We start from the raw sequence: 22,356 nt of genomic DNA, 5'->3' as shown, positions 1-22,356 counted from the left end.
GTCTTGTTGCTGGCTGGGTGAAGTCCACCGCAAAGCCGGGGGGCCAGAAATCATGGTCACCGCTGTGCACAAAAACAACAATCCACCTCGCTCCTGCACCCATGAACCGATGCCAACTTTCCGTGGAGGCATTTTTGGATGCCTTCTCTCTATTGGGTGCCACTCTTTTTTCGTATCGACCACCGGCCATCACCTCTTCTCGCGAATGTGTCCTCCCAAAGCCCACTCGTAATGTTCTTGGCATTCAGAACAGGCCAACATTGGAGGCCCGACTGCCCATTCTGCTCTCAAGGAGGTCCGTTGCCCGGTACGTCAGCCTACTCTATACATTTCCCCGTGACAAGGCCGTGTAAATGATGAATACGGTGTTGTGCCTGCACATCCGTGCCAATTCCTGGCAATTGACACCCTCAATTTCCTGTCCAACATAGGCAATAAACAAATATTGGTTCAGCTTTCAACCAGCTCCACGTGAATGTCGAAAGGACTCTTTGCCACAGAGCAAACCCTCCTTCTCCCCTCGCTGTTGTTCAAATAACAAAACAAAAACAGACAAAGTGAGATAAAATATATAATAAAATCGGTCCCACTTTGGCGGGTCAAATTGAAGTGTTTTTTTTTAAGACGGTAGATGCGTTGATAATTCACCCCCCTCTCCCAGGCGATCTGATGAATCTGATGAATTGTCACAATTGAGGGTCGTTGTTTTATTATAATTGTTTTTAAAGTTATGCATTCAGGAGGTCATCAGTGGTCACACAAATCCATTGGAAATAAAGTGAAAAACACCGGTTCTTATTCGAGCGAATCAATGCATTAATGTAACTATCACGAGCGGTTTTCGGCAAAGAAGCAGTCAGGCAGATTGACTGACAGACGGGCATCACACACGCACAGACTCTACACAAAGGGTAGCCAAAATATTATGAGAGAGAGAAGCCCCCCCCCCCCCCCCATCAATGCAATCTATAAAGCAATAAAGTTGGGATTATTTTAAGTCCCTTATCAATACCGACAGACAGAGTAACAGGTGCGGCGTTTTATTGCATTGCTCATTGAAGCATCTCGATGCGTGGGCTCCTCGCAAGCGCTGGCTGTCGCTTCAGACCCCCCGCGTACCGCTCAGGCTCTGCAGGATGACGCGTGAGTGGTCGTACGCGATGACGTTGGCGTAGCGGTTCTTCGCCTTGTTCACCTCCAGGTTTGAGTGCTCCCACGTGAACTGCTGCCCGGGGTCGATTGACTGCGTTTGGTGGGAGGCGCGCGGAAAAAATAACAACGTCGAAGTGCATCAGCATTTGAGGCGTTGGCGAGAGTGTGGGAGAGTGTGTGGGAGAGTGTGGGAGAGTGTGGGAGAGAGTGTGGGAGAGAGTGGGAGAGAGTGTGGGAGAGAGTGTGGGAGAGAGTGGGAGAGTGTGGGAGAGAGAGTGTGAGAGTGTGGGAGAGTGTGTGAGAGAGAGTGTGGGAGAGTGTGTGAGAGAGTGTAGGAGAGAGTGTGGGAGAGAGTGTGGGAGAGAGTGTGGGAGAGTGTGTGAGAGAGTGTGTGAGAGAGAGTGTGAGAGAGTGTGGGAGAGTGTGAGAGAGTGTGGGAGAGTGTGGGAGAGAGTGTGGGTGAGTGTGGGAGAGAGTGTGGGAGAGAGTGGGAAAGAGTGTGGGAGAGTGTGGGAGAGAGTGTGAGAGTGTGGGAGAGTGTGGGAGAGTGTGGGAGAGAGTGTGGGAGAGTGTGAGAGTGTGGGAGAGAGTGTGAGAGAGTGTGGGAGAGTGTGGGAGAGTGTGGGAGAGAGTGGGAGAGAGTGTGGGAGTGTGGGAGAGAGTGTGGGAGAGTGTGGGAGAGTGTGAGAGAGTGTGGGGGAGAGTGTGGGAGAGAGTGTGGGAGAGAGAGTGGGAGAGAGTGTGGGAGAGTGTGGGAGAGAGTGTGAGAGAGTGTGGGAGAGAGTGTGGGAGAGTGTGGGAGAGAGTGTGGGAGAGTGTGGGAGAGTGTGAGAGAGTGTGGGGGAGAGTGTGGGAGAGAGTGTGGGAGAGAGAGTGGGAGAGAGTGTGGGAGAGTGTGGGAGAGAGTGTGAGAGAGTGTGGGAGAGAGTGTGGGAGAGTGTGGGAGAGAGTGTGAGAGAGTGTGGGAGAGTGTGGGAGAGTGTGAGAGAGTGTGAGAGAGTGTGGGAGAGAGAGTGTGAGAGAGTGTGGGAGAGTGTGAGAGAGTGTGGGAGAGTGTGAGAGAGTGTGTGAGAGAGTGTGGGAGAGTGTGGGAGAGTGTGGGAGAGTGTGAGAGAGTGTGGGAGAGAGTGTGGGAGAGAGTGTGGGAGAGTGTGGGAGAGTGTGGAAGAGTGTGGGAGAGTGTGGGAGAGTGTGAGAGAGTGTGGGAGAGAGTGTGAGAGAGTGTGGGAAAGTTTGGAAGAATGTGGGAGAGAGTGTGAGAGAGTGTGGAAGAGTGTGGGAGAGAGTGTGAGAGAGTGTGGGAGAGTGTGAGAGAGTGTGGGAGAGAGTGTGAGAGAGTGTGAGAGAGTGTGGAAGAGTGTGGGAGAGAGTGTGAGAGAGTGTGGGAGAGAGTGTGAGAGAGTGTGGGAGAGAGTGGGAGAGAGTGTGGGAGAGAGAGTGTGGGAGAGAGTGTGGGAGAGTGTGGGAGAGTGGGAGAGTGTGGGAGAGTGTGGGAGAGTGTGGGAGAGAGTGTGGGAGAGAGAGTGTGGGAGAGAGTGTGAGAGAGTGTGAGAGAGTGCGGGGGAGTGTGGGAGAGAGTGTGGGAGAGTGTGGGAGAGAGTGTGAGAGAGTGTGGGAGAGTGTGGGAGAGTGTGAGAGAGTGTGAGAGAGTGTGGGAGAGAGAGTGTGAGAGAGTGTGGGAGAGTGTGAGAGAGTGTGGGAGAGTGTGAGAGAGTGTGGGAGAGTGTGGGACAGTGTGGGAGAGAGTGTGAGAGAGAGTGGGAGAGAGTGTGAGAGAGTGTGAGAGTGTGAGAGAGAGTGTGAGAGGGGTGTGAGTGTGGGAGAGTGTGAGAGAGTGTGGGAGAGTGTGGGAGAGTGTGAGAGAGTGTGGGAGAGAGTGTGGGAGAGAGTGTGGGAGAGTGTGGGAGAGTGTGGAAGAGTGTGGGAGAGTGTGGGAGAGTGTGAGAGAGTGTGGGAGAGAGTGTGAGAGAGTGTGGGAGAGTTTGGAAGAATGTGGGAGAGAGTGTGAGAGAGTGTGGAAGAGTGTGGGAGAGAGTGTGAGAGAGTGTGGGAGAGTGTGAGAGAGTGTGGGAGAGAGTGTGAGAGAGTGTGAGAGAGTGTGGAAGAGTGTGGGAGAGAGTGTGAGAGAGTGTGGGAGAGAGTGTGAGAGAGTGTGGGAGAGAGTGGGAGAGAGTGTGGGAGAGAGAGTGTGGGAGAGAGTGTGGGAGAGTGTGGGAGAGTGGGAGAGTGTGGGAGAGTGTGGGAGAGTGTGGGAGAGAGTGTGGGAGAGAGAGTGTGGGAGAGAGTGTGAGAGAGTGTGAGAGAGTGCGGGGGAGTGTGGGAGAGAGTGTGGGAGAGTGTGGGAGAGTGTGGGAGAGAGTGTGGGAGAGAGTGTGGGAGAGTGTGGGAGAGAGTGGGAGAGAGTGTGGGAGAGAGTGTGAGAGAGGTGTGAGTGTGAGAGAGAGTGTGAGAGGGGTGTGAGTGTGAGTTTGTCTTTGTGGAGGGCACTGGCGAAAGCGGTTGGCGCGCTGAGCTGTGAACCCGGCAGAGGCCTCCCCTAGGTCGACTCAGCCTCAAATTAGTACTTGGACCGATCCAGATAATCGTAACTGGCGTTGGTGGTGTTTAGCACGGTTGGCTACGTACTGTGTGAAAGAAGTTCAACAAACATACGTACATCTCCCGTCTAGAGCCCGTTTACAGCGAGGACGAGTCAATCCATGGGACATTCACCGTTCGCTTCCCTCCAAAGTAGAACTCGGATTTTCGACCTCAGGGGGATGATTGGCTAAGTCACCCCCCCCCCCCCACCTCCACCCCGCAGAGCCAAGATTTTAACTCAAAATCTGAGGATCCGGCAAGCTCGCGGTTACGTTGCGGGCGATTTTGCCGACGTGGCGTCGGAGTGCCAGCACTGCCCGCCCCGCGCTCGCTCACCTCGTACTCCTGCGAGAACTTGAGACCGTCGTTGGCTCGGAGCCTCTCCACGTGCTCCTCGAGGTCGGCCACGGCGATGGGCGGGTGGTTCATCATGCCTGGAAAACCGTCACGGGGAGGGGAGGGGGGCGGGCGGGGAGAGAGGCAGGCGGGACCGGACGCAGGTCAGAGGAGCACCGGGTCGGAGATACGGCACGCGGCACAACACAGGCCGGCGGGACACTGGGCGGTGGAACCCGATGAGCACGGGCGGCTACGTACGGTGCGAAAGAGGTTCAGCGCATATACAAACCCTAGTTAGCGGAACCCTGGTCAGGGGAACGCCGAGCAGCGTGCAGCCCGCAGGCAGCGCTCACAAGAAACCGCCTGCAGTTTTGACGCACAACTCGCCGGCAAAGGAAGGGCACCGCGGCACACACAGAGCGTTCACGTTGCGTTATATCCTCCGTATCTTTTTTTTTTCTCTTTCAAAAAGCTAAACGTTAAAAGCGTATACTGGCCAGCTGGCACAGGACCGTGGAATTTCCACCCAACTAGCTCAGGGCGCGAACGGAGGTGAGCGCCCACCCTCCCCATCCTCGTTGGGACCCATGAGAGAAATTTAAATAAACTTAACCGCCACAATAATCGTGCTTCATTATGTTGAGATAAACTTTGATTTAAAGCTTTCGTGACTGCAGGGATTCATATTCTTTGGTTCTTTCGGTAAAGTCACGTAGAAGGGAAACAATAAAATAATAAAATATAAAACAATAATTTTATTATTTTATTGTAGAAGGGAAACAATAAAATAATAAAATTATTGTTTTATATTTTATTATTTTATTGTTTCCCTTCTACGTGACTTTACCGAAAGAACCAATAATATGTTGAGATAATTACCGCGTTAATTTGGAGGGCTTGGAAACAGCCTTGCACTGGGTCGACGTGACCTTGATGAATAAGTAAATAAGGCTGACTGTTGCTCGCCGTGCCTCGTCCTACGACTACATACAGCGTGGAACATCGAGCTAACAGAGCCCTTTTAAACGCCAGCTTCACTCCTTAATAAAGTTATTTTGGCAGTGATCCTTCAGACATTAGTCTACAGTTATTAAATTCACCCCCGACGGTCGATTGTAAAAGAAAGCAATACAACTCTTCATTTTTTTCGATTTAAAGCTTTCGTGACTGCAAGGATTCATCTTCTTTGGTTCTTTCGGTAAAGTCACGTAGAATGAGAATAAAATGATAAATTAATAAAATAAAATAACAATAAAATTCTCACGATGTTTCGGCCACAACACAAGCGGCCTTCATCAGGTGAAGGGACGAGACTGTCTGGAGGACTCCAGCGCTGTCCTCCAGACAGTCTGATGAAGGCCACGTCTGGAGGACTCCAGCGCTGTCCTCCAGACAGTCTGATGAAGGCCACTTGTGTTGTGGCCGAAACGTCGTGAGAATTTTATTGTGTTATTTTATTTTATTAATTTATCATTTTATTCTCATTCTACGTGACTTTACCGAAAGAACCAAAGAAGAAGACTCTTCATTCTTTGTGCCCTCCCCCCCGCCCCCCTAATGCCCGAGCAACAAAGCCACGTGGCCGAACTGGCATCGTGCCGCGTGAAATGTGTTGCACCGTTCCGGTTGCTTACCACGTCACTCTACCAATTTCAAATGAGCAGCGAGTGCACATTGCAGTGAAATGTAATAAATACGCAGAGAAATCCTAGCAGCTTGCAAAAGCGAGAAAGTTTTCGCTTTCTAGCGGCACGGGAAATGGTAAAAGTGCAACCCCGAAATGACTTTGCTCACGCAACTTCTAGTACAAGAGCAGCCTCCACGAGAGGGAGCTCTTGAAAGCCTCTTCAGAGGCTACATTTCATCCTCCTCTTCCACGCTGGACAGGAATCCCCTGGAGAGGTGTGGGAGGGGATTTTTAGAAACTCGCCCGTTCTTTCAACGAACCGCCCTTGAAAATGAGCCTCAATGGACCCTTACTTGGGGCACATATATCCACAGCCATTTATGGCGGACGTCTTCCAGGATGCTTGCCTAGCATGGAAGCGGAGCCCAACTACCCTGCAGTCGGGCTCTCTGGAGCCCCTTCTAGTGGAGGCCTTCTGGCGGCAGTGGCGCGCGCAAGCAATTGCAGGGCTGCACCTTAACGCAACTCCCAATATGTTCCATCCATCCAAAACATTTGGGGGGTCTGGATGCTTGCGCTCTCCCCCCCCCCAAACTGTAACAAGAACCCAACGCGTCCATGTGGATTTCAGACGTCGGCAAAACGAAGGTGGTTTTAACTTTGGAAGCCTGCCAATGCGGGCTTTAAGCAAACCCCACCCAACAATGGGTTAATGAATGAATGCGTGATTGACTGGCAAAGCCATCCCACCACACCTGATATGAGAATTGTATCCAATATATTTGAAGAAAAACCCAGAGGAGACGTGCCACGATCTCCGAGTTTTTGTGGCTTGCACACGACCCACTGCGTGGGAAACACCAGCCCCCCCCCCCACCCCCATGCCTGCCAAAGTCCCAACAAAACAAAGTTCCCCCATAGAGCCTGAACAGACTGTTGGGGCAAGTGCTGCTAGCGAGCACCTAAGCAGGCCGGAACGTCGTCGTCATCGCAGAGATACAAATTCCATTTGCCGTCATCCTCCCACAAGGATGGTCAAGTTTGTTCCCCCACACCCCCCCCCCCCTTCTTCCCTATTGAACCATTTCCAACGAGTTAGCACCTCGCACTTAGCAGAGCGGGGACGAGAGCGTCGACTTTCATCACCCATCTTCGTCCCCCCCCCCCAAAGGGTTTTGAATTTGTTAATTGCAGCGTTACCTATTCCGTTACTTCTTCCCTCACTAATTAAGAAGTTTAAGGGTGGTCACACTCAGCATGGGCCCATAACGATACATAATTAAACTAGGCTTTCTTAAACAATTTAAGCCTTATTAAAAAAAAGACCTGGGCAGCAATAGAGACGATGCCCTTCAGTGGCCGTCTCTCTCCCTCTCTTCGTACATAAACGCTCTCCACTGCTTAAGAGCACGAGCTACTATCTAGATTTGAAGTTTTCGTGACTGCAGGGATCCATAATCTTTGGTTCTTTCGGTAACGTCACGTAGTTATAAAAAATAAAATAAATTTAAATCACGACGTTTCGGGCGCAACACAAGCGACCGTCATCAGGTGGGACAGCCACAGCAAGACACAATTGCTGAAGTAGCATGAGCTACTAATTTCGAGCCCCTGGGGATATCACGTGCAATTGAAAGTACTCCACATCAGTAATAATAATAGAGAATGCCCTTTAATTAATGCAAAAAAACGCCTCCCCGAGTCTCAAGACTCAATCAGGAGGGGTGAGGGGTGATTGGTCAATCCCATCGATGAGAGTTTTCTGCGTGTGGCAGGAGAGAAGCAACCACAACACACGAGGGGTGGGGGGGATGACATAGATCCGTGCAAATAAGTTCACGAACCTCATTCCAACCCAGTGGCTCATGTGCTCATCTTGATTTATAACTTTGATTTAGCTCTCCTCGATGTTTTCTCCATTTGTCCCGCGTTTTTGCTCAGAGGGGGGGGGGGGGGGGAGGGGCACGTTGTTTCCTTCTCCACTCATTAATTGACCGGTAACATCTCCATATATAGAGGGCGGCAGAGCTTGGTGAAATTGTTGGCACCGGCTCACTGCGTGGCCACTGCCTTCCCGCTTGCCAGTGGTTTCACGCGCCTTTGAGTCGCTCTCTATCTCTCTCTCTCTCCACAGCGAGGGAGAAAATAAATGTGGCGCTATGTGTCTTGACGTTTCTCCCCGCATACCGGGAGCTGCTTCCGTTTCCGAAAACGTGGTAAACAAGACAGGGCAGAATGCAAAAAGAAAACATCCGAGAGCTATAGGCTACAACCACCGAAACCGACGCAGTGGTATAAATTTGTTTTATTGAATTTTTCCGTGAGCAAGATTGGGTCTTAAGTAGCTGGGTGTAAGAGGGTACATCTTTGATGCCGTGGTTATTTGTGGTGGTCACTTGAATTGCTTCTGACTCACAGTGAGATCCTGATGGTGCTCACAGAATATTGAATTTTTTTTTGGTGTTTGTTTACACAGCATGGGCACAGTTCCGGTCACAATGCCAACGCAAGGAGGCATCGGCAACTTAAACGTTACAGGAATTCCCAGCATGCTTTGCAAATAAGCGGACGACGTCGTCATTCTCGCGCAAATGTTTGCACGCAAGCGAGCATCGTTAGTGGCCACCAGCTCAAGACGAGCTGAGATGCGGCAACAACAAACGACAAGACAACTGCATGAGCTGCTTTCATCCTTGCTAGGACTCACCAGCGCAGTATGGCCATCGTTTCTCACCACGTACACGTTCATTCACTCGCCCATATCAGCACACACACGCGCGCGCGCACGAACGCACGCGCACTGAGTGATAGCGGTGGGAATGGTGCGGGTTCACACTTATTATTTATAATGCCATCAATAACACAGATGCACCGTGATGCTGCATCATTAATAAACCACGGCAGTGCTTCAAGATTAGCGCAGCATTGTCGGTGTGACTTTTAAGACTCCCTTTCTCGTAACCCTTTGACCCACTTATATAACACTCAGTAGGATGTACCGCTGCTTCATCATTGAAGAGACACTGAGCAGACACCACCAAATGCCTTGGGCTCGAGCCCAGACACGATTAGACTGGGTTCTCAAGGGCTACGAGTTGATGGCCTCTGTCTACTTCTTCAAAACTGAACAAAAGCACTTTGTTACGTAACTTGTGCTTGGTTTTTTTAAATTCTCATCCATCGCTCGGCTTGGATCGAAGGTTAACCGCTCGGTGCGGAAGGGAGGCAATCTCCAAAGTAGTTCTGCGACATCATCTTCCCGACGCCGTTTCACGAACCGGGTGGGATGACACGAAGGAGCAGCGAAACTTTTTCCGCGAGGACAAATGTTTTTTTTAATGAATCGGCTGGGTATTAACCGCTGCAGAAACATTACTCACCCGTGTAGAAAGCACATTTTTTTCCGCCCTACGCTCTCAATCAGGTGAGGAGAGTTGAAAATTTAATTTACCCTTCGGCTATTTTCTCCAAAACCCCATTGTATAATTCCACACTTTGCGTGCGCATGTGTAGGTGACACGAGGGATTATGCGATGTCATGCAAGAATGGCATGGTTTATTGATGCCAGGCAGCTTTGATTTGTAGAAAAAGCGCGCGGGCGGTGCGAGGGCACTGATAGGGCTAGGCGGGAGAGCGTGCGGGCGTGCGGGCGGACGGGCGGGCGGGCGGGCACGTTGTGCCGCGCCGTTGTGCCGGGGCCATCTATAATGCATCGGGCGCTACGTGGCCTGCTGAGCGGGCGTCGCATCGGGATGTGCGAGCACGAGCGTGAGCGTGCGCGCGCAACATTGCAAATATTTAAGTTTCAAGACGCCGTGTATGGCAATAAAAAAATGATCACCAGAAAAGAAATTTTCTTGGGTGGAGTCTAGAGGAAATCGTTCTTTTTTTTTTAAGAACTTCACACGGCAACTTTTCTGCGATTAAGCCCGGGGGAAAAGAAACCAGTTTCTGCTGACGGATTTGTCGGCACGGTCATTGCTGCATACGAAATCCATAAAGACATCATCATCATCGATATTAGACGGTGTCTTTCCACTGCTGGATGTAGCCCACCGATCCCCCCCCCCCCTCCTCCTGTGGTGCTGCCTTGCCACACAGTGCTATCGTCCATCTCACTCTTGCGTATTCATTACAATCCCATCACTCGGTCACGGTGGTCGTACAGCAATTATACATTGTTCGTATTGATTTACACCTTCATGTGCGGTGTTGTCAATCCTTTGCTTAGATGAAGATCTTCCCCATGATCTGTCATTCATGGGGGTTGTTTGACCATATCTGCTGGAAGCACGACCAGCTCGGATATCACCTGCCATTCACACAGCTACTGTGAGACCATTCACATAGCTAGCGTGAGACCATTCACACAGCTACAGTGAGACCATTCACACAGCTACTGTGAGACCATTCACACAGCTACTGTGAGACCATTCACACAGCTACAGTGAGACCATTCACACAGCTACTGTGAGACCATTCACACAGCTAACGTGAGAACATTCACACAGCTACTGTGAGACCATTCACACAGCTACTGTGAGACCATTCACACAGCTACTGTGAGACCATTCACACAGCTAACGTGAGACCATTCACACAGCTAACGTGAGACCATTCACAAAGCTAGCGTGAGACCATTAACACAGCTAACGTGAGACCATTCACACAGCTACAGTGAGACCATTCAACAGCTACTATGAGACCATTCACATAGCTATTGTGAAACCATTCACACAGCTAGCGTGAGACCATTCACACAGCTACTGTGAGACCATTCACACAGCTACTGTGAGATCATTCACACAGCTACTGTGAGACCATTCACAAAGCTAACGTGAGACCATTCACACAGCTACTGTGAGATCATTCACACAGCTAACGTGAGACCATTCACACAGCTACAGTGAGACCATTCACACAGCTACTGTGAGACCATTCACACAGCTAACGTGAGAACATTCACACAGCTACTGTGAGACCATTCACACAGCTACTGTGAGACCATTCACACAGCTAACGTGAGACCATTCACACAGCTAACGTGAGACCATTCACACAGCTAGCGTGAGACCATTAACACAGCTAACGTGAGACCATTCACACAGCTACAGTGAGACCATTCAACAGCTACTATGAGACCATTCACATAGCTATTGTGAAACCATTCACACAGCTAGCGTGAGACCATTCACACAGCTACCGTGAGATCATTCACACAGCTACTGTGAGACCATTCACACAGCTAACGTGAGACCATTCACACAGCTAACGTGAGACCATTCACACAGCTAACGTGAGACCATTCACACAGCTACTGTGAGACCATTCACATAGCAATTGTGAAACCATTCACACAGCTAGCGTGAGACCATTCACATAACTAGCATGAGATAATTCACACAGCTAAGGCCGGGAATTAAACACTTGTCACCGGGGTTCACAGCCACTGTGCTGCCACCGAGTAAAACATATCGTGCAATAAATCAGGACTATAAATCACGCACACCACAGCCGCAGAAATTAATGGAAGGAGGAAAGCAATGGTGAGGTTTGCTGGCATCAACAGTATTGGTCACAATGACCTGTTCGTCTTGACATTGATGATCATTTTCTCTTGAAGAATAAAATGACGAACTATGATTAACCTCATCTTGTGTTCAAAAGGGACAGATATTTATTAAGTAAAATGCAAAGGTGCAGCCCTGACTGCTTGCCAGAGCCATTACTGGCAAAAGGGCCTCCAATCGAGTGAGCTCTAGACAGCCCCATTAGAGGCTATTGGTTGGCCGACGCTTCCATGCTCTTTTTAAAGTAATTGTTTTACAAGATAAACAATCAGCTGGTTTCACGTCCAAAACGCAGCGCAAGTGCACAAACTTGCATATTCCACCGGACCAGCGCAAACGATCAAACGCCTGCAGTTGTAATTTCCACAATAGCACCAGATCAAATAATTCTCATTAAAACATTTATTCTTAAGCTCGTGATCACGACCATCATCAGTCAATGCTCTATCAACGCTGGATGAATGCCTCCCCAAAGGCGTCACCATCTCTCGTGGCCTTGCGATGCCACCATCCACATGGCTCCCGCACTCGAAGCGAATCGTATCGCTCCGTCTCCTCTTTGGCGAGTTCCCGCCTCGGGCTGCCATTCCATAAAACAGCCTCGTCCATCAGCCATCGACACTCACAGTGAAGAGTCCTGCCCAAGCCCCCTTTATCCATGATCCATGTGTTCCTCTTCCCACCTCTTCGTGTCAACTGCGGCACTGAAGTCTCCATGCCTCATTGCACACTTTTCATCTTCTGTTCCATTTTCTTTGTCAGTGTCCCCGTGTCCGATTCATTTGCCACAATCAATGCTACGAATCACTTACGCCATTTTTTTCATGAAGTGTATCCTAAAGGCAATGGGTTCAAGTGAATCCCCTGGCAACTAGAAGGCTGCTACCGTGCACCGTAATGTCAATGAGTGATCCGGGCTTTGTTTGAATCGCGATGCTTCATTGAATGATGAAAGCGAGTGCACAGTGACATCATTCCCACTCAAAAATGGTAAAGGTTCAGCCCTGAATTTACTCGTACAAACCACTGCTGGTGGATGGGTCTACACTAACTGGAGCTCTAGAAACCCCTATTTGGCCTACTCTTCCACATAATGTAAGAGGTGGGAGCACTCATGCTTTGCCCCAGAACACTGCAAACTATAACCCGATGGCAGACTCCGTGTCCTGATCATCTCCTCCTCAAGGAAATGTAGCCCGTACGCAGGAAGTTCGAGGTCATACCGCTCTTTAGAAGCAGGAAAAGCAAGTGCAGCATTATTTATTTATCCCTTGACATATCATTTCATTTCCCAACCATTTTCGAGAAGATGCAGCAATGTGGATGAACGAGCAGCAGTGCACATCACACATCAGGAATCGGGAATGGTTTCTGGGCCAGTGGCGATTATTAATAGCCACCGGGAGTCTTGTGGTCTAGTCCACGATGTATTATTGAGTAGCTCTGTGATGGGTCTGGCCACGGTGAGCGGTGAGAGTGTGCCCACTGACCTACTGTTTGGTAACTTAAAACGTAATGTCTGTGTAGTCAGTGCGACCATCCACATTTGTTTTTGCGTTCGCCACGCGGTGACGGCGGTGGACATTTTACACGAAAAATTACTGCCATTATCCCTCTACCACAAGACTGGCACATTTACAAAGGTATCATTTTAAAAAGCCAAACTTATCAAATTATGAATAATAAAGCTGAGACTTAGATCCGTCTTTTTTTTCGATGGGGATCTCCAAAGTCACCCTCTCGTGGAAACCCTTTCAGCCAGCAGTGGCATGAGCAAGTAATCGCAGGGCTGCCCCTTTCACCTTTAATGAGCATTCGAGATAAAATCACTCCGGATGAGAATGGAGATGCATAGCGACCTGGCGTTTGGTGGTTGAGACGTCTGAGTTGGACTGGATCCGAGTGGTTGGGTGTCGGGATGTCCTTGTTGCTGGGAAAGCCCGTGGCTCCTCCCTTTCCTGCTTGGCCCTCCCGGCGCTTTCTAGACGTGGGTTCATCGTAGAACGCACGCACGCACAGCCAGACACGCACGCACGGACATGCAGGGGCACGCACGCACGCACGGACATGCAGGGACACGCACGCACGGACAGACACGCACGCACGGACATGCAGGGGCACGCACGCACGGACGCACGGACATGCAGGAACACACACGCACGGACGCACGGGAAGACACGTGTGCACGGACAGACATGTATGGACAGACATGCACGGATAGACACACACACACACACAGGCACGCACAAGAGGGTGAATTTAATCCGAACACGAATACCCAGAGGCTACGTTGTGGGCCGCAGAGGTCAGTGCAGTAAGAATCCACCGTTGTGCTGTACGTCTATTCTTCCGCATCTATGAGATATCTGAACCAGTCCCGAGTTCCCCTTAACTTCCCCATTTCACCGAGCACCACCGACCAGAGTGGTGAAGTATGGTTACATATACCCCCCCCCCCCCCCACGATCAGCGCACTGTGGGGAGGCCATAATCCAGCAGTGTAAAGATACATGCACACACAACAACAGCCACCATTCGCCACTAAGTGGTGATGACATCACCACGGCGCTTGTGCCACGTGAAGTGCCATGGGTTGACTGCTTGAGATGACCGGCAGATGCACCACCTGTGCCCCCCCCCCACTACTGTGCCCACTTGCTGTGTTTTAGCCGCCCGGCGATCTGTTCATGCACAGCATGCACATGCAACGACGCACAGCACAGCAACTCCTGCATAGCCAACGGGTATGGTGGCATCATCACCACATTGCGTACGCCGGGCTCGGCGTACTTTGAAACCATAGGAGGCTAAGGGTCATGGCGGTTGTGGGGTTTTTAGATTGGCACGAGCATAACACACGTAGGCAAACACATGGACACACGAAGAGCCACACGCACGCATGCACGCACACAACCTCTGAAACAAGCACGAAAAAGGATGCACACGAACGGCTTCTGCAAAGTCATCCAGGCACGCGCTCGTTCCCTGCAATTAACGGAAACGCTCGTGGGACGCCGCGCACGTAAGCACAGCAGCGGGCAACGTCCGCAGAGCGCCAAGCGTCCGCGCCACCACTCCCCATCGCAAATTTGCGGAACGCCGGGGTAAAATGACGAAGCAGCCGAAAGGGAGCGGTTTCGTCAGCCCGGCACCGAACGCTGAAGCTTTAGAACAGCCGCGTTGAAGCCGTTACGTGAATTAATTGTGTTCTTTCATTGCCGCCGCGGCACGTGTGTCCAGCAAAGCACCTTGAAAGGTGGGCGTTGTTTGCACGTGTGCGTGGCCGTTTGTTGCCATTGAGTTTCTGTGAACATCTGTCAGCAGGGAATGCTTTTATGGGCGAAATTTGAGTCGAGGGAGGAACTCATTCCCCGTGCATCGCTTACATGGCTTAGCTCCGTTAGTTTATGAATCCTCTCAACTCAAGTGGATTGCATTTTTCAAGTGTGCCCAGCATGCTGTGGTTCTAATAATGGCAAACCGATGGAATGGAATGTTCTCTCCTCTCTTTACACACGCAGGTGCACTGAAACACACACACAGATGCACACGAAGACAGGTACACACTAAGCTAAACAAAACTTTGTTTTTATATTTTACCAGGTAAGGCCCTCTGAGCTATACAGCTCTTTTACAGAAGCGCCGTGGCCACAAATGATAGCTCAACGAAGAGGCTTATCACGTGGAAATCTATCGCAGCCATATACTCGACATGTGTATTTCTAAATGTGGAGGGAAAAACTGGAGGACCTGGGGTAAAATCTACGCGACGACGGCGAGTACATGCAAACTCCAAATACAGAGGCATCAGGGTCGGGATCAAACCACCTACTCATGTATGCCAGGCGAGGCAGTTAACATCTCGCCACCGAGGCGCATTCTCGCCACAAACAAACCAGCAAAATGTAGTCACACAGTAAATGATATAATACAAACACTACTATCACTCATATGTAAATTCAGTGGCAGCATGAATATGACAATGATGATGATGATGTGGTAAAAAGCCATAGCGGCATCGCCCCCTACTTGGCGACTGCCTGCCTGTGACGCACAGCGCCTCCGGGATAGCCTCGTGCAAATAAGAATGGCGCAAATATCATATGTACAAATTATTTTTTTTATGATTGTGAATTCTTACCTTCCTGGCTCACTGCCCAGCGATAATGAAAAAAGAGCACACAAGTGAATAGGCAAAGCCCATTAGAATAACAAAGCAATACTCTGTTTACTTGAAATTATTAAATGATGCATTAAACACATGCAGTGCAATGCTCTGTGAACCCTTTTTAAAAAATAAATGATTAACATTAAAGTAAGCCATGCGGTGTATGTTCAGGAGGCACATATGGAGAGCAGACCGGGAACACACACGTACAATCAAGGTATTGCATGCACAACCCATAGGCCCCAATGGCCTTCTGGAGGTGGCTAATTTCAGCAGCAATGATTAAGCACACGGAAACTCGAGACCAGCTTCAGCATGAAGAATCTCATCAGCAGAGTCAGGCTTGCTGGAATCAATGTTGGTGAACTGCCAGATGTTAAAATAAAGTACTCTTTCTCTCTCTCTAGGGCATCGGTCCAAGTCCGAAGCACGGTTGTGCACACAACTCAGAACAATTGTTAGACGAATGGACAGGAAAGGAGCAGCAATGGCACGATAGGACAGTCGCGCGGACCACGGGGGACAATGTAGCTGCGTGTAAACGTGCTCGTGGGTTCGGGTGCCTCATCGGAGGCCTTCCTAATTCATTTCGTAACCCATTCGTCATGTAAAGTGACACGCAGTGGTCATGTGTTCAATGAGCACAATAAGTTCCTTTTATATAAAAATGTTGAATAAAAATTTGACAGTAAGGCATTATGTCAAAAACAGTTGAATTTCTTCGGGCTAGCAGACTGCCAGAAAGGACTTTTATATAACTTACAAATGACACATCACAGTCAGGGCCACTAAATTTAATCGAGCAACATCCCGGGTGCTTAAATTTAAGTGAGATGGTGCGGGGCAGTCCCCGCACTGGCTCGCTGTCGGGGCCTTAATTTCCACTTCAAAAAGAAACGTTTGTAAGGCGTCCGATACGCGGCACAATATGCAGCAAGGACAAATTCATTTCCCATTGTGGCCGATGCGTGGCCCTAATCCAATTAAATCTGAGCTTGGCAATGAGACTCTAAAGCGACAGAGGCAGCACAGCAAAATGGGTCAATTTGTAGCCTGCCACGGTTGCAACCGTTCCCGAACAATAAAACACCCACCTGGGTCTCTGCGACATGCGCCTGATGAACGAGACACCATTCCCACATTCGCTTTATCTGAAGGGCCGCCCCGACTCCCTAACTCTGCCTAAACGATCCCCTTTCTCAAGTTCAACGGAGATCTGACACCCGCCCAGCCTGCGCCGTTTACTCTCCCCCCCCCCCCCCCGTGTTGCCGTGTGCAGCACCGGGCGCATGACGCGCTCGTGGCTTGTTTGCGTACGCACGCTGCTGCGCTGACATGCGTGCTGAGTGAGTAGGTACGTGACAGTGACGAGCGGCAAACCACGGGGACGTGCGCAGGTGTGCTCCGGCAAACCAAGGCCTTCCCGGCCCAAGGCGGTCCATCAAAACTGTTTTGCTCAGTGGGTAGGTCGCTCTCTCTCTCTCTATTGCTACCAATGTCTGGGATTCTCGTCCGTTGGCAGTTGGCAATCGCGGGACCCTCCACCTGTTCAAGTCCAGGCTCTAGACTTCCCTCTTCTCTTCCGTCTTTGACCGACCGTCTCTCTCCCCAGTGAAGTCTTTCCGTCCGCACTTCTAGTAACACGTCATCTCAATTCCCCCTCTGGGCAGCAGAGTCACGCCCATGGTTATTTGCTCTCGTCAAAAAGTGAGCTACCCGAACAGACGAGTAAAACGCCTTCAGTCTATCGAGATGGGAAACGCTTCGCTCCGAGTCCTTACGGCGTCCCCGGCCGCCCGACGTACGGCCGCTTCGTTCGACCCGAATCTGCGCCATCGATCGCAACCGGTGCACACGACCGCGCCGCGTACCTCTTGTAGAGCAGGATGCCGATGACGACCAGGATGATGATGAGCACGGCGATGACCGGCCCCACCACCCACAGCAGCCCCTCCTCCTCCTCGCGCACCAGCCCCAGTGTGTGCACGTCCAGCAGGGCGGGCTCCGAGTAGGGGCTCGTCACGTAGACGGCCTGCACGCCCGCGAGGGAGGGGAGGAAGGTGAGGAGGACGAATATGAGGACGAGGATGAGGGGTGGGGGATGAGGAGGAGGGGAAGGAGGAGGAGAAGGAGGAGGGGAAGGAGGAAAGGGAGGTGGAAGATGAGGAGGAGGAGGGGGGAGGGGGGAGGAGGAGAAAGTGCAAAGAGCAGAGGATTGGGTCAAGCGTCGCGCTCCACGTGTCCAACGCACGATCCCGAGACCGTAGGTCACGCTCGCTTGGAGGTCTCGCGTCAAGACTGTGTGAGTCCCATCACTAAAAATCCGGCGAGAGACCCCACTGATGCGAAACGTCTCTCTTACCCAATGCTCAGCGGGTTCATGGAAATCGTAAGGTGCACAACATTCAAAACATCAGCACGGAAGCTTGGGGAAAGAAGCAAAGTAGTGTGACCTTAAAGAAGACACGTTTCTTCTTCAGGTCTCTGCTCAAGTACAGACGCGGCTGCCTCCATCCCACTCGATCCCACCAATCCAACCCCCCTTCAGCTGATGGCACTGCACTCCATGCTAGGGTCCTTGAGCTTTGGCTCGGGAAGGGCAGCTGGAGTGGTTCTCCTTACCTCTCTTAACAGGTTTCGGTTACACAGTTACCGGACAACAGTGGAACACCAAACCTTGGGTAACAGCCCGTCACCCAGATTTAGAGACTCAAAGTACAAAATAATAATTTTGATAAAAGGTGCCGGTCCAACTTTAATAACTGTCCTCTGTATATTCATCATCATCAGCCATGATCAATCAACTGCTGGACGAAGGCCTTCCCAAGCGGCCACCGCCGCCACCGCTCACAGGATCCTGCGACGCAACATCCCTCCCACGGCACCTTCCGTCAACTCTCACGCGACGAGGGCGCCCCACCGCACCGGCTCGCTGGCGTTGACGGCCGCAATGAGGAAGAAGGTGTAGTCGCGGCCGGGCTCGAGCCGCCGGTTGTAGAAGCCGTCGTAGCTCCGCTCGTCGCCCAGCGTGAACTCGGGCGGGAGCGACGTGAGCCGCGCCGCCACGTACGGCGCCCACGCTCCGTCTCCGCCGCCGGCCGATCGTCGCCGCCGGCGCTGCCACCGCCGCTGCCTTTGCCACCGCTGCCGCCGCCGCTGCTCCCGCCGTTGACGCCACCGGTCGCGGTCGTCGCCGTCGGCGGCCGGGACCGGGCGTGGGAAGTCGAGGGCCGAGCGAGGTCGGCGGCGGATGGCGCTAACGCTGCGGCGGTCGCGCAGCGTGTCGAGCAGCTGCCGGGGGATGCACGGCGGGCGGGCGGACGGGCGGGCGGGTGAGCGGACGAGCGGGTGAGCGGATGAGCGGGTGAGCGGAAGGAGAAATAGGCGTGGGGTGGTGGGGGAGGCGGCAGGCAGAGGTGGTGGTGGTGGTGGGCGGGCGGCTAGGATGCAGCACGGCCGCAGGGAAATTATTCGGCCGAACATCGCGAAAGGACGCGAGTCCAGGTAGAATGAAGAAGGTCGGTCACCCCGTCTGGCACACAACGTTCTTTGAAAAAATGCGTACGTCCGCCTCTAATAATTTAAGTAGCCCCAAGACACACGCGACTGGGAACGTCAACTTCATATCCCCTGAACGCCTTATTAACGGAGATTCTGCCTGCGTGCTCAGAGCATGGACTCAGTGTTCGCGTTCCCACAGCACGCGCGAGCAGCTTGCACATGACATCTGCACCTCCGATCACCGTGGTTGGCTACGTATATCGCGAAAGAAGTTCAACATATTCTTGGTTCTTTCGGTAAAGTCACGTAGAAGGGAAACAATAAAATAATAAAAATATAAAACAATAAAATTATCACAACGTTTCGACTGCAACACAAGCAATCATCATCAGGTGTGAAAACCACAGCAAGAAAATTTGAAAAAAGTGGCGGTTTTTTTAACGTTAGTACCACGGAGAGCGATTTTGGCAGTTCAGATGGACGAGTCCATCTATGTTCGGAAAAGAGGAGGGGGGAGAGGAAGATAATGGACTGCGGTCTGAAAGTCACCATAAGCGTGAACACAATCAATTAAGACCCGAAATGGTTCATCAAATCCTTCCAATGATTGCTAAGCCAGAATCCATCTTCTCTGTTGAAATTGTCTCTGTGTTTGTATATGTGGATAGCCTCATGAACGAATCTCTCATGGTAGCCAGATGGCTTGCAGAGAACCTCTGTCTTGGAGAAGTCAATGCCATGTGAGCCCACTGAATTATAACAGTGATCTGCCACGGCCGAGGTGTTGGTCCTACCGTGTTTTAGGTCTGCTTTGTGTTCACGGGTACGGTCCAATACATGTCGTTTGGTTTCTCCTTTATGATTGCTGCGAACTAGATTGCTTTTGTTTTCAAACTCGATTGTTCACCTTTCCTGTACACTTTTGCACTGCCTGTCGAGTTTTTGTATCGTTTGTCATTGTAACTTTTTGACCCCCGCGCACCGACTGGACATCAGCGAAAAAGAGCTTTGTAGCCCATCGCATTCCTCCAGTGTAAACATTCTGATTCTAAGAGGCACAACAATACATCTCTTGCAAGATGCTCACAACTCTCTTTGTTTCTGTTTTGTGACACATATATCTACAAATGTAGTATCCTCTAAGGGTCATTTAAGATGAGGTATGGAAAACGCGAGAGGCACGGCCGGGCCAAGGGAGCCGGCATGGCTGCCTTGAGAGGCCTAATAGCCCTCTTCACTCCGCACGAAACGTTCAATTTAATAACCCCCGCTCTCACCTTGTCCAGCTCCATCTGGTCAGGCGTGTCCCAGGGGATCTCTGCGCGATTCCCCATCCTCTTCAGGGGCACCACCACCAGGTAGTAAGCCCTGTGTGTGCGCACGCACGCACGCACGCACACAAAGATCCCCTCCGTATAGCCTTTAGCAGACTGTCGGGGCAAAGTGCTGTTCACGAGCAACTGTGAAGGCCGGTACGGCACACGAGGTGGTGGGTGGGCAGCTCCACATCCGGCCGCCTTTGTCTCCCCAGTGGCGATGTTTACACATCGCACCAGGTACTCATTTTAGAGGCTGAGTCGACTTAGGGGAGGCTCAGGATCGGTTCAGATAATTGTCACTGGTGTTGGTGGCCGTTGGCGGGAATCGAACTCGTGTCACCGGGTTCGTAGAGCAGCGTGCTAACCGCTATGCTACCGCTCCCCCACCTGTACACAAAGAAAACGGAAACAAACATCCCCCGTATAGCCTTCAACAGATTGTTGGGGCCAGTGCTGTTAGCGAGCATCGCCTATGAGGACCGGCACGGCATACAAGGTGGTGGATGGCCAGCACCACGCCTGAATGCCTTTGTCTCCCCACACAAACACACACATACGTTCAAGTGCGAGATCAGGTGATGTGTGCCACTGATATGAAACGTCAATAACACAGTGAACCACAAACTCATATATAGATTCATAGGTCCCACAGACTCGGTTAGGAATAACAGAGGAGAGCCCATCGACTTACAAAGGAAAACCCATCGACCACCACAGGACTCATAGCCTAACATTGAATTAATAAGAACAAACATAGGACCCAAATACTTTTACAGTGGTGTGCTGATTAAAATTGTCTGCGATCGGATGGAATCTGTCACGTGTAGCTTATTTGAACTCAAAAAGTAATTCACCGCATCCTCAATGCATGTATTTGAGAAAACATGAAAGTTATATCCTGTGAATGTTTGTACTGATTTGCAGGATGAAAGGTTTTTTGGACAGTCGTGAACACTTTTATCAATCCTATCAGTATGGCAATTAAACAAACATTTGTTTGAATACTGCTCCACTTCTTGGCATAAACAAAGGGAAAGAGAAACCCAGCTTCATATCAAACGACCTCTTGCAAAACTAAAAAAAAATCCATGCACTTGTAGATAACTGTCCAACGCGGCACAACAACTTCACGTCCACACACAGCGCCGCACAGAGATGCCCTCCGAGATGCGTTTGATATTTTGTGTGGCGTTCGACTATTGGCCAGGGAGAACCCTTTGCTTGTTTGGCTTTTCCCTTTTGATTCATCCCGGCTCACAGGCGAAGGTCAAAGTCATGAGCCCTCTGCCTCTCCTTTTAGGGATGTCAATAAACACCTCCGATGAGCAACGCCGGCTTGATTCAACCGTGGCCACATGGGCCTGGCACTTTTACCTGTGCGTCACTGTGGGAACACTCCGTGCGTGTTCGTCCGCGGCTTGCGCGTGTGTGTGTGTGTGTGTCTATCACGAGTGCGCGGTGCCGTGTGGTAATCGGGCTGCAGCGCACAAAGAAAAAAAATTCCTCGTGTAGCCTTCAACAAACTGTTGGGGCAAGTGCTGTTAAGCGTGATGGCAAACACCATGCCAGGGCTGTCTTCGTTTCGTTCTCAGTGCTGATATTTACACACTGCACCAGGTAAGCGTTAAGGGCTGAGTCGACCTAGGGGAGGCCCAGGACTGGTTCAAATGTTCGCCACTGTTATGGGTCGTGAGGTGAGCGGGAATCGAAACTCGGTTCACTGAATTCTTAGCACGACTGCTCCTGGTCGAACACCCTAAAACAAATACACATGTATACAACATAGACAAAGATCCCCCGTATAACCCACTAATAGTACTGTTGGGGCAAGTGCCGTTAGCGAACACCTATTAAGGCCGGCACGGCACACGAGGGGGTGGGTAGCCAGCACCATACTCGGCCGCCTTTGTCTCCCCAGTGGCGACATTTACACATCGCACCAGGTACTCATTTCAGCCTGAGTCGACCTAGGGAAAGCCCATGACTGGTTCAGATCATCACTGGTGTTGGCCAGGGGACAGGAATCAAACTCGTGTCGCCAGGTTCGTAGCGCAAGCGGACTACCGCTACCGCTCCCCACGTATACGCAAAGACAAAGA

General features: G+C 51.1%; 1 protein-coding gene across 13 annotated transcripts in view; it reads right to left on the bottom strand.

Moving 5' to 3' along the window:
• LOC116948983 (receptor-type tyrosine-protein phosphatase delta-like) overlaps positions 1–22,356 on the bottom strand; it is a 614,820-nt gene that overhangs the window by 38,692 nt on the left and 553,772 nt on the right. For all 13 annotated transcript variants that reach the window (XM_076071860.1, XM_076071866.1, XM_076071855.1 and 10 more), the window contains 6 exons: positions 20,216–20,306; positions 18,363–18,728; positions 17,309–17,469; positions 13,129–13,250; positions 4,069–4,166; positions 1,120–1,243 (listed from right to left, as the gene is read on the bottom strand). In XM_076071860.1, the coding sequence (XP_075927975.1) occupies positions 1,120–1,243; positions 4,069–4,166; positions 13,129–13,250; positions 17,309–17,469; positions 18,363–18,728; positions 20,216–20,306 (962 nt within the window). The remainder of the gene's footprint in view (positions 1–1,119; positions 1,244–4,068; positions 4,167–13,128; positions 13,251–17,308; positions 17,470–18,362; positions 18,729–20,215; positions 20,307–22,356) is intronic.

Source organism: Petromyzon marinus, chromosome 35, assembly GCF_048934315.1.
Source record: "Petromyzon marinus isolate PM22_M1 ecotype Great Lakes invasive population chromosome 35, UKy_Petmar_22M1.pri1.0, whole genome shotgun sequence".
NCBI classification, from domain to species: Eukaryota; Metazoa; Chordata; class Hyperoartia; order Petromyzontiformes; family Petromyzontidae; genus Petromyzon; species Petromyzon marinus.
This window is presented reverse-complemented; position numbering and strand designations above follow the sequence as displayed.